The 13,445-nt window shown below is 37.2% G+C and overlaps 1 protein-coding gene across 2 annotated transcripts in view; it reads left to right on the forward strand.

The window, feature by feature from the left end:
* Positions 1–12,494, forward strand: part of LOC306984771 (uncharacterized protein) — a 102,037-nt gene extending 89,543 nt beyond the window's left edge. The window contains exons 1-4 of one of the 2 annotated variants that reach the window (XM_079586462.1): positions 6,132–6,513; positions 6,915–7,034; positions 10,778–10,897; positions 10,978–12,494. In XM_079586462.1, coding sequence (XP_079442588.1) covers positions 6,977–7,034; positions 10,778–10,897; positions 10,978–11,789 — 990 coding nt within the window. In that variant the 5' untranslated portion in view covers positions 6,132–6,513; positions 6,915–6,976 and the 3' untranslated portion in view covers positions 11,790–12,494. Of the gene's footprint in view, positions 1–6,131; positions 6,514–6,914; positions 7,035–10,777; positions 10,898–10,977 lie in introns of those variants that run through there. The other variant, XR_013794611.1, reaches the window with a different exon arrangement.
* Positions 12,495–13,445: the final 951 nt, after the last annotated feature.

Genomic DNA, 13,445 nt, shown 5'->3' on the forward strand with positions numbered 1-13,445 from the left:
CTGACCTTGATGGAGTAATGGTTGACAAACTAGCTGAATGGAGAAGTTGTGATGAACTGTTGGGTTGGTCAAGACGCAGTTCTGTCTTCGCAAGGTTGTGCTGAAGGTGGCGGTCCTTCATCCAGCGAGAAACGTCTGTTATAGAGGCTGAGGCCCCATCCACACTACTGCGTCTTCGTTTAGAAACGGAGACCTTTTGCTACGTTTGCACCTCCCGTCCAGACTACAACGGCAAAAACGAAGACCTAAAACAGAGAAGTTTAGAAACGCTCCGACCCCGTTTCGCGTTTTGAATCTCCGGAGTGCGTTTTAGTGAAGACGGTCAAAACGGAGGACTTTAGAAACGCTGACGCAGAGGCTCACGCTCGGCTCTATGATTGGGTGCCATCAGTCATGGCGTATCCTTCCCTGATTCGTCAGACACCCATCACATGACCTGTCCCCAAGAAGAAAACATACAAAACCAGCCTGGACTACGTAACGTTAGTGACTGCAACATGGATAACGAATTACAAGCGTTACTGACGTTGATGTCTTTGCTAGCAGAGGTTGTGCAAGTAAATAATGAATTTTACAATCTTATAACTGCCTACATGCGCCTGTACCAGTGTTGGTGAGTGGTCATGTGATCCGCGTTTTCAGCCGTTTTAATGTGGACTGAGATCAATTCTAATACGCAGCTAAACGCTGGTGTGGACGGAGATCGTATTCGTTTTAATTCTCCGTTTCTAAACTAAAATGCAGTAGTGTGGATGAGGCCTGAGACACTGGCATCTACAGTCGGATCATCTGGCAGGAATGAGACGTAGAGTTGTGTGTCATTAGTATAGCAGTGATAGGAAAAAAAAACATTTCTGTCAGGACTACTATCGGCAAATATGATTGAGAATTAGCATACAGTTCTGGATGAGAACTCCCTGCGCATCCATGCATGTCATAAAATTTTCAATCAGTACATTACACACAACATTACTGGCCATAGACACAATAAGCCTCATTCAGCCTCATATCCAAACATGACTGAACTAATATAAATGTTTTACACTATAAGAGTTGTTCACAAATTGAACTCGTGAACACGTGATTTCAATGCAAGAAAGTCGGAGAGGTGGACAAAGTACACAACTTCCTTACTTGAGTAAAAGTACAGATACTACTGGTAAAATATTACTCTGTTACAAGTAAAAGTTGTAAAGACCAATTTTTACTTAAGTAAAAGTACAGAAGTACTCATTTATAAAAGTACTTAAAGGGTTAGTTCACCCAAAAATGAAAATAATTAATAAAGTCTTATTTTGTGTTATTTTTGGACCAAAAAGTATTTTCGATGCTTCAAAAACTTCTAACTACCCCACTGATGTCACATGGACTACTTTGATGATGTTTTTATTACCTTTATGGACATGGACAGTATACTGTATATACAGCTTCAATGGAGGGACAGAAATCTCTCGGACTAAATCTAAAATATCTTAAACTGTGTTCCGAAGATGAACGGAGGTCTTACGGGCTTAGAACGACATGAGGGTGAGTCATTAATGACATTATTTTCATTTTTGGGTGAACTAACCCTTTAAGTATAAAAGTAAATGTCAATGCATTTTTTTGTTATTGTTGCATTGTTGCATGTAATAGCCAATTTACAGTACCTTATGCCTCTGAATCTTTGCCTGCCTACCCTCATATCAATATCACATTTATTTCACAGTTCCAGTAGTGGGATTGAATAAGTCACTCAATAACGTCCACAATGGTTTCGGACACCCAAACGGCTGTTCCCAGTTTTTTGGCTTTTAGTATGAACATGTTAGCCTTGTTATCTATAAGCTAGTGTGCTCCAAAACAATGACAAAATTCACATTTAGAAGACCAAACCCAACGCTGAAAATTAAAATCATGTTGATGTCAGAATCCAGTGTCAGATTGACGTTAATCTCCAACGTTGGACAGACGTTGCATTGTGGTTGAAAATCGGTTGGCGTCAGAAACCAACATCAGTCGAGTTCTGACGTCAACCAGACTTTCATTTCCAACCAAAATGCAACACAAATCATCCCTGACGTTACTACTTTCTTCTCAAGGACCAAGACAGAAATGCAGTGGAGTAAAAAGTATGCTATTTGTCTTTCAAATGTAGTGAAGTTAAAGTAAAAATTTCCGGAAAAAATAATACTCAAGTAAAGTACAGATACTCAAAAAGTGTACTTAAGTACAGTACTTTGTTACTGTCCACCTCTTTCTCAATGAATATTATCAACATAAACGTTTAGAGGTGAAACATTTTTCTCACTTTTTGCTTGCTTTTGCTCGTCAGGACAACAACTCTTTTTCATATGAAGCCGTAAATTTGATAATTGGCTGAAACTCTTCCCACATGAAGAGCACTGGTGCGGCTTCTCTCCAGTGTGAACTCTCATATGATCTTTCAAGGTTCCTGACTGAGTGTAACTCTTTCCACAGAGCGAGCACTTGTACGGTTTCTCTCCAGTGTGAACTCTCTGGTGGGTTTTTAAGTTGCTGGATTTAGTGAAGGTCTTTCCACAGTCAAAGCACACATACGGCTTCACACCAGTATGAAATTGAAGGTGTTTTCTCATGTTTGATGCCACAACAAATGTTTTCTCACACTGATCGCAGCTGAAGGATCTCACTAGAGAGTGACGGCGCAGATGATCTTCGAGAGAGCTTTTGCGACTGAAACTCTTTCCACACTCGGAGCAAGTGAACTGCTTTTCTCCAGTGTGAATCCTCATGTGCTCGTGTAGGTGTCCTTTCTGAATGAAACTCTTTTCACACTGAGTGCATGTATAAGGCCGTTCTCCAGTGTGAATAAGCATGTGTCTGTTAAGGTTTGGTTCATGTCTGTAACACTTTCCACACTGAGAGCAGGTGAACGGCTTTTCTCCGGTGTGAATTCTCATGTGAATATTTAAGTTTCTTTTCAAAGTGAAACTCTTTCCACACTCAGAGCAGGTTAAAGATCCTTCGACTTTCTTTTGTGTGAATCTCTTTGACGTCTGTGACAGGACTGTTTCTCCATCTTCATTTGTGAAATAATGAGGGTTTTGAAACTGATGTTGTTTGTCTTCATTCACTTCCATCGGGTCTAAAAATCAAAACATATACATTTGTCAAAATTCAAATAAAGCAGGAGAAATTAGAACAACAATAAATATACAATAAATCACAATTAAGGAAAAATGTTATCCTTTTTTAGTTTTCATCTTAATGTTCCTCATCAGTCATTAAAGAGAATGAAGGAAAACACCAACCTATTTGTTCCTCTGTATCTTCATCTTTTATTCTGCAGGGTTCTTCCTTAATCTCCATCTTTACAATAGTATGTCCGTAGTTTCTCCTGGAGTAATTCCTCCTGCTTGCTGCTTCTTCTCCTGTGGGAAGATGGGAATATTCCCAGCATTAACTCTCATGAACGGCTGTGGGAGCTTCACTGACTGAAGGAGTGAATTGTGGCCGTTGTTGCTCATTTAGCAGATGATCATCACACTTACAATCACTCTAGATTATCCAGCTTTAAGTGAATTAAGGGTTGATTGCTGTAATCAGACATCAGTTGAATGTGGGAATGTGTGCAAAATAGAGACAAATTATAAAACAAGGTTTGCAATTTAGATTTATAAAAATTTACCTAAAATATAAACATTTCTGTCACTTAAGACTGTAGCATAATTTACAGCAGCACTTTGTGAAAATGTTATAAAATAAAGCTACCAAAATATCGGTTATATGGTAAACCAGAGGTAAAAGGGGCACCAGGGTAAAAGTTACCTTTGATTTTAATTTACTCTAAACTAACACTGTAAAAAAAAAAATTGGTTTAACTTAAAAAAGCAAGTTACCTTGTTGCCTTAAAATTTAGAGTTCGTTGTAATACATTTTTTTTGTTAATACAATGAAGAAGAATGGTTTATTAAACAGAAACTCAAAATAGTATGTTATCTTCACACATTAGTTAGCGAAGTTGATTTGACAAAAGATAAAAAGTTGTGATAGCAAATGATGAAAATATTGGGAATAAACTGCAGTGCTGTCCAAAACATCCACTCTTCAAGATCCATGTGGAAATGTAGTAGATCTAGCAAATGAGAATAGCTAAAATTATTGAATATATTTTGAGACCAAGATATTCTTAATGATTTTAAGGTTTTTCAATTATGGAAGAATATGTAAAAGTATGGTATTTGGGGTTAAAGACACAATAATTAACATGATAATAAACAGCTGACTGACTTTTCCATTTGTTGACATGAAATGGTTGGATTCAGATGGTAAATATCATATTTTAAGTTATCTCCATCATCACCCTTCATCTAGGGTGTCCACCTTATAGAGATAATCACCATATTTATAATAAAACCATAGTTTAAAAAAATATTATATTAGTCATATAATAAAATACTATTAAAAATCGATCTTGTCTTTGATAATACCTTAAAATAACTGATGATCCAGTTGATTTAATGTCAGAGTTTGGTAATAAAGGCATTTAATACCATGTATGACATCGCTTAATGAGTCCACTGATGATTACACTTATTTTAATAGCAAATAAAAAAGCTCATTCACTGCATTACAGGAACATTTGTTTTCCTACTGCAAGTGTAACCTGTCAATTCAATGTCAATGTTTTTCTTTTCACTCTGATTCAGGATCAGATCTTTTGAGAACTAAAATCCAACCACACAACAGCAAACTACAACTGTGCACAAAACTGAGCATAAAACAACATTTACACATGCTGAAAATAACTCTGCAGCATTAGTGAGGTCAAATGTATTTATCATTTTTATATGCAATCCAATATGCAACACAACTGAATACCGTTAGATTAAGTAAACAATGAGTGAATTTGATATTTATTCGTATTCCTTAACTCCAGGCATATCAATAATAGGGAAGCATCTAAACCTCAGGCTCAGGTCAGTTTAGTTCTGGTTCTCAACAGCATCAAAAAACAATTGCAAAATCATGTGGCTCCTCTGTACATCAACTGTGTAACCAATAATTTTTTTTTTTTTTGTTAATGGATTTTTATTATTACATATTATCAGCCACGATAACATAACATATCTAATCTATAAAGGTTATATAGTTTAAGATGGATTGTGTTCCGCCAGCAGAGGCGCTCTTGCAACCGAAGCAACGACACACACCCGAGTCTAGAAGAAGAAGAGAAGTGAGCGAGGGAAGGGAACATTAGTGATGGGCAGATCGAGGCTTCGTGAAGCAATGAAACAGTTGAACCAAATGGTCCATATTGTTTCGAGGCTTCGAATCAATCCTACACCCGTCTCCACGGTGACACCTAGTGGTCACTTGCAGGTGTTGATCTGAAACAACCTTGACGAGCCATTAAAAATGTTTTTATTATTATTGTACTTTTCTAATATGTGAATCTAGTAACCTATAGGCTCCTCACTGTGCATAATGTTATTTTGGTCATGCAAAATGAATATTAATAAAATAAATCAAGCCACAATGTCTCACTTTTTTAGATATTTGTATTCAAAAATATTAATTTCTCTGCTGTGGAAGGACTTAGCCTACTTCTTTTTTTTACTGATAATTTCTCCAGCCTTTGAAAAAATCCTCTCACAAGGGACACTTGTTGCTGGAATGCAAAGATATTTTTTAGCCATGACATACAAATAAGGAAAGATTACTGCTCTCTCTTTCCAGTAAGTTAGTGGATCATGAGTGTGTGGTGTACTTAAATAACATTAATGTACATATTAAATAGTACTAAATACACCACAATGAGTTCTGGGCAAATACGCATCGTTGATGTATTTTTTAACTTCCACTGTGGCATCAGCTGTAGCATTGTGTATCATCTGGGTTTGATGGATACGACGAGTATCAAAAAGTTCCCATAAACTGTCCTGTGTTTCTACTGGTGTTGATGTTGATGGGTCTGATGTTGACATTTCTATCCCTATCTTTAATCTATCTAGGCCTATGTATCTATCTATCTATCTATCTATTAATCTAGCTGTCTATATAGGCTATATTTATATCTAATGTGTCACTATATGTATACTCTGTGTCTCTAGGTCAATGTGTTGTGTAAATTTAAATGTAAGCCTAAATATAACTAAACAAATCGCACTATAAATGTCACTATATCACCAAAAATCCGCTATCTCAAAATCAAACTCCTCTCACAAAAACCCACGAGGTCAATATGCGTTAATTTCACTTTTATTCAGATGTGCGATCGTGTGGTCTGTTCCCGACCTGTCAATCAAACGCTGATTCGGCGGATCACACCTGATGAAACACTTAGTGAAACACTTCGAGGCTTCGTTTGGCCATAGTCACGTGACATGGGTGTTTTGAATCACGCTTCGGATCAGTGTTTCGAATCATCTGCGCTTCGGGATCTCGCAAAGCTTCGGAACGACTGTTTCGCGTCAGCCATCCCTAGGGAACATAAACACGAGAAGTGCAACACAGCCGTTCATTCTGCTCTAAATCTGCTGTTTTCAGACTGTGAGTACATTCATTTGATCATTTATTAGGAGAAATCTTAATCCAAACGATGAGTCTGTTCATTTAGTGAATCACTCGGAAATTAATCAGAAATCAATACTATTTTGTTTACAAATGACTATTAATTATAACAAACGAAACCTGGTAAACAGAGTTTTTAACGCATTTAAATCATATCTAATTTAAGAGCAACGTAACGATCAATATGATGAGTTGAATTGTTTCTAAATAGTTTTTTTGAACAAAACATTTAAACCGTGAATAATTGTGAGTGATTTGTGAGTGTGATGATCATCTGCTAAATGAGCAACAACGACCACAATTCACTCCTTCAGTCAGTGAAGCTCCCACAGCCGTTCATGAGAGTTTAAATGCTGGGAAATATTCCCATCTTCCCTCAGGAGAAGAAGAAGCAAGCAGGAGGAATTACTCCAGGAGAAACTACGGACATACTATTGTAAAGATGGAGATTAAGGAAGAACCCTGCAGAATAAAAGATGAAGATACAGAGGAACAAATAGGTTGGTGTTTTCCTTTCTGTCTCTATTATGCTATTTTAAAGGTTCCTAATTATGTTTTGGAGTCATTACAACAGGTTTACATGCATCAAAGTTTTCAATGATTCTCAAACGACTTATCCGATGATTCAGTCTCTCTAAGATGACCCAGTCTGTTGTAATTCCTAAATCTCAGCGATTGTACACACTGTAAAGACAGTAACAATAGTGTTGCATTTACCATATCCATCCAAGCGCAAGTCCGATGATTAAACATGGGAAGAACTAGTTGTTCCACCCAAACCTCCATCACAAGAACGACTTGAGCAGGACTTTTCTCAGTCATACGCTACTCAGTTTGAGGTACATTATGACAGGGGTTTCCAAATTTTTCCATGACAAGGCCCCCCCAAATACCACAAGGTTCTGGCCAAGGCCCCCCTTTTACAGGAGGTGTTATTGAACCCATCGATACTACGGCAAATGTAGAAATAAATAAATAAAACATCTGTTAACATAAGATTATGTGATGGTGTTTGATACCAGCAGATCAGAAATATTTTAGAGATGCATCGATTACAATTTTCTAGGTTGATTACGATTTTTCATTGAGTTTGACCTGCCGATACAGATTTTAGCCGATTCCGATTTTATTTTTCTAACCACTTTACAGCACACACAAATATGTTTTCTATTTTTTTCTTTTATAAAACACCATATACTTTTACCCAAACTGAATAATAAAAACAAGTTTAAATTTCATAAATATATATCTATATTTTTGAGTCTTCATTTTCTTTTCTGACATAGCCTACTCCAGTTCTTGTTAAAACACACTAGACGTGCAAATAATGTGCATTTTAGGCACTTTTTGTGTAAAATCAAAGACCCGCCCCCTTTAGTTACTGTTGCTATGTCCGACAAGCTGCACCGCTCTCACACAGTGAAAAGTACATCGCGGAGCAGAGAGGACACTTACAACACACTGACAGACACAGACCAGGTTTTCTTTTAATATGAAACAAAGTCTCAACTTTCATATTTGGTCATTTTTTAAAGAAATGTAAACAATAAATAGCGTTTTGTGTCTCTTTAATGTGTGTGTCAGATCGCTGTGTCGCCTCAGTTAAAGCTGCTCGTGAACCGATCATCTCTTCCTTCTAGTTCATTTATAGCATCAAATAAACATGAATGAACATCAGAAGGAATGTTGTTTTAACCGCGGAAAGGCGTCAGTGCACTCCGCTTCTCAAGATCAAATCCTCCCATGTTAATCTACTAACTCTCCTGACTGCTTTGTCGGACAAAATGGCGGATGGCGGATTATGATTGGTTAGAACGATTGTCAATCAAACTCATTGCGAAGGGTCAATTCCGGTCACCAGCCGATCAATCGGTGCCACTCTAATTTGCACACCCCGTTATGCTGTCGGCTATATGCCACTGCAGTATTGAGGCTAACAATTTATCTACTAATTGATTGATCATTTAAAAAAAAAAAAAAAAATCTGGATCCAGTTCAGTTTTGTCTAATTTCAGACCAGTTTCTGCTTTTTCTTTCAAAAGTGCTAGAAAAAGTTGTTTTTGTTCAATTACATTCTTTTTTAGAAACTAACTCTCTGTTTGGAAAAAATTCAATCAGGATTTATATCGCGACATAGTACTGAGTCTGCACTGTTAATGGTGCATAACGATATTGCTCGGTTTGTTGATGTCAAGAGCCCAGTTATTTTAGTGCTCCTTGATCTCACGGCGGCCTTTGATACAGTGGACCATGCAATCCTTCTGTCTCGCCTTAATCACTATGTTGGTATTAAGGGTACTGCGATACAGTGGTTCTTGTCATATTTGAGCAACAGAACCTTTTCTGTAGTGATTGGGAACTCGTCCTCTTCTACTACTTCTCTCTCCTGCGAGGTGCCACAAGGCTCTATTCTCGGACCGGTTTTATTTGCACTCTACATCCTGCCTCCTGGGTCCATAGCCAGGCATAACATAGCTTATCATTGCTACGCTGATGATTTGCAAATGTATGCATTGATTGCATTGATGACATTAAAGGATAATTCCGGTATTTAACACCTTGAGTCTATATTGTAGTTTGTTTTGGATGAACAAGAGTGGTGGACAACATTTTTTTGACAATGGTTCCTCTCTCGAGTTTTTGACTATAAAAGAATTGGCCATGGACCCATTTAACATTGGAGTCAATGGGCATGTCCGAAAATGTCATTAAAACAGCCAATAATGTTCGTTTACAAAACTGTTAAACTCACCGAGTGGTTAGTGGTGTTCGTTGATGATTATAAACAATATATCGTCGCAATATATGATTCCAATCCGTTTATTTTGCTATAGTGGAACTATTTTTTCAACAATGGGATTTTACAAAATGACGAATAAAACACGACAGAAACTGTATTTCGCAACACTTTTTGTTTCTGGAACATCAACTAACACCACTAACCACTCGGTGAGTTGCACAGTTTTGTAAACGAACATTATTGGCTGTTTTAATGACATTTTCGGACATGCCCATTGACTCCAATGTTAAATGGGTCCATGGCCAATTCTATTATAGTCAAAAACTCGAGAGAGGAACCATTGTCAAAAAAATGTTGTCCACCACTCTTGTTCATCCAAAACAAACTACAATATAGACTCAAGGTGTTAAATACCGGAATTATCCTTTAAATTATGGTTAGAGCAAAATTTCCTTAATTTGAATGAAGATAAGACTGAATTTATTTTATTTGGTGAGTCTGCAACCTCTGACCCTAATGCGCTAACCTCAAAGCTTAGACCGACTTTCAGAAATCTCGGTGTGACTTTTGATAGTAGCCTGAAATTTGAAAACAAATTGACAGTGTGGTTAAAGCTAATTTTTTTCAGCTACGTCTACTGACCAAGGTCAAACCATTTTTAAATCGTTCGGACCTTGAGAAAGCTATTCATGCGTTCATTAGTTCAAGACTAGATTATTGTAATGCGCTTTATGTTGGAGTCTCACAGTCATCACGCAGAACGCAGCAGCCCGTCTTCTAACTTACACACGCAAAAGTGAGCATATAACTCCAATTCTTTCTTCGCTCCACTGGCTTCCAGTCTCTTTTAGAGTTGACTTTAAGATTTTATTGTTTGTTTTTAAAGCTCTTAATGGCCTTGCACCACCGTACATAACTGAGATGTTAACTTTGCGTCAATCGAAAAAGGGCTCTTAGATCAACAAATCAACTTTTGCTGGAAGTCCCAAGGACAAGGTACAGACTCTGGGGTGACCGAGCTTTTTCTGTAGCTGGGCCAAGCCTCTGGAACAAGCTACCTGCTGATCTACGTAAAATCACTGACTTGGGCCTTTTTAAGGCTAAGCTAAAGACTTATTTATTTAGACTGGCTTTTAATTAATTAGTAGTTGTTGTGGCATTTTGTGTTTTCTTTGTGGCATACATTTAGTTTTTTTTGGAAAGCACTTTGGTTCACTTTGAGTGTTGTAAAGGGCTGTATAAATAAATGTTGATTGATTGATTGTTGAAAAAGACGATCGATCATGGGAATTTGTGTAAATTGACTGACTGTGTTATTTTAGAAAAAAACTAAAATAACACATTAGATGATGCTGAATTATCCTGCACATGTTAAACCTGTATCTAAATTTGTTACAGTTCAAAAGTAAATCCACATTGTCCTTAAGGGGGGCATGTTCCCGTACTATTTGCACCTGAATATTATTATATTAATAATAATTATATATTCCCATCTTCCCACAGGAGAAGAAGAAGCAAGCAGGAGGAATTACTCCAGGAGAAACTACGGACATACTATTGTAAAGATGGAGATTAAGGAAGAACCCTGCAGAATAAAAGATGAAGATACAGAGGAACAAATAGGTTGGTGTTTTCCTTCATTCCTTCATATAATAATTAATATCATTAATAATTAACTAATTTGTCCTTTAATTGAATTTTAGATCCTATTGATGTGAATGTTTTGAAACATGAGTTTCGAAGACCTCATTTCACAAATGAAGATGGAAATATCATTTCACAGACTGAAAAACAATTTACACAGAAAAGTGCTGGAAAAACTGGAGTTACCGGATCTTTAACCTGCTCTGAGTGTGGAAAGAGTTACACGAGGAAATCAAACCTTAACAGACACATGAGAGTTCACACTGGAGAAAGGCCGTTCACATGCTCTCAGTGTGGAAAGAGTTTTTTTCACATGGGAAGCTTTAAAGATCACATGAAAATCCACACTGGAGAAAAACCGTTCACATGCAGTCAATGCGGAAAGAGTTTCACACATAATAGTAATTTCAAAGATCATCTGCGCTCTCACTCAGCAGTGAGATCATTCAGCTGTGATCAGTGTGAGAAAACATTTGTTTCTTCATCGAACTTATGTGCACACCTTAAAGTTCATACTGCTGTGAAGCCTCACTTTTGTACTTTCTGTGGAAAGAGTTTTAAACGACTGAAGTATTTAAAAGAACATGAGACGCTTCATACTGGTGTGAGACCTCATGTGTGCTCTGACTGTGGGAAGACCTTCATTACATCCAGCGACTTAAAAAAACACCAGAGAGTTCACACTGGAGAGAAACCGTACAAGTGTTCACACTGTGGAAAGTGTTTCTCTCAGTCAAGAAGCCTAAAAGATCATGAGAGAATTCATACTGGAGAGAAGCCGCACCAGTGCTCCACATGTGGGAAGAGTTTCACCCGATTTGCTAACCTATACTATCATAAGAAAAAGCATTGCCCTAATTTTCCAGAATAAGCGAAGTTCAGATCCATCACTTTAAAGTAAATAGTTTGATATTCTGATAAATAAAAATTTGGAATTGTTTGCAACTGAGATCATTTGAGAATGGTGAGGATTGTTGGAAATTGGGGGAAGGTCAAAATGCTTACATTTTAGATGGAAATATTTATTTTGCTTATGTTAGGGAGTAAATATAGTGAAACTAGGTCACATTCAACATCATTTCGGAAGTTACCGATGAATTGACCCTTCGCAGGGAGCTTGATTGACAGGTGATCTGACCAATCATACTTCGCCATCCGCCATTTTGTCGGACAAAGCAGTCAGGAGAGTTAGTAGATTAACATGGAGGATTTGAGCTTGAGAAGCGGAGTGTACTGACGTCTTTCCGCGGTTAAAACAACATTCCTTCTGATGTTCATTCATGTTTATTTGATGCTATAGAGAGCCTAAGTCCCTCCTCTTCCGGTGGACCATGGGACCTTATTTCGGAAAAATATTGTATGGTAGTCAATGGCGAGAGACAACAAATATTTTGATCTTGTTTGAATTGTGCCCTGAATTACACACATGATGTTTGTCAATTTAAAAGATACATTTTAAAGTCAAGAAAGTCACAGTTTGATATAAAACTGTTGAGGTATAAGACTGTGAAAATACGTAATTACAAAGACTACAAACCCAAAAGGCGCACATGTGACGTCATACCTTTTCTCTCAATGAATGAAGCTAACTCTACTGAAGCTAACTCTACTGAAGCTAACTTTACTGAAGCTAACTTTACTGAAGCTAACTTTACTGAAGCTAACTTTACTGAGGCTAACTTTACTGAGGTTAACTTTACTGAAGCTAACTTTACTGAGGCTAACTTTACTGAAGCTAACTTTACTGAAGCTAACTTTACTGAAGCTAACTTTACTGATGCTAACTCTACTGAAGCTAACTTTACTGAAGCTAACTCTACTGAAGCTAACTTTACTGAAGCTACCTTTACTGATGCTAACTTTACTGAAGCTAACGTTACTGAAGCTGACTTTACTGAGGTTAACTTTACTGAGGCTAACTTTACTGAGGTTAACTTTACTGAAGCTAACTTTACTGAGGCTAACTTTACTGAAGCTAACTCTACTGAAGCTAACTTTACTGAAGCTAACTTTACTGATGCTAACTCTACTGAAGCTAACTTTACTGAAGCTAACTCTACTGAAGCTAACTTTACTGAAGCTACCTTTACTGATGCTAACTTTACTGAAGCTAACGTTACTGAAGCTGACTTTACTGAAGCTAACTTTACTGAAGCTAACGTTACTGAAGCTGACTTTACTGATGCTAACTTTACTGAAGCTAACTTTACTGAAGCTAACTCTACTGAAGCTAACTCTACTGAAGCTAACTCTACTGAAGCTAACTTTACTGATGCTAACTTTACTGAAGCTAACTCTACTGAAGCTAACTTTACTGAAGCTAACTTTACTGAAGCTAACATTACTGAAGCTAACTTTACTGAAGCTAACTTTACTGAAGCTAACTTTACTGAAGCTAACATTACTGAAGCTAACATTACTGAAGCTAACGTCTGTCATGTTTTCTATAGTCTTACGTTATAATCGTAACGTTACGCGGTGATGCCGGAGTGTGTTGTACTCACATGCAGCACGAGTGTCACTACGG

This window comes from Phoxinus phoxinus (genome assembly GCF_949152265.1).
Source record: "Phoxinus phoxinus genome assembly, chromosome: 17".
Lineage (NCBI taxonomy): Eukaryota > Metazoa > Chordata > Actinopteri > Cypriniformes > Leuciscidae > Phoxinus > Phoxinus phoxinus.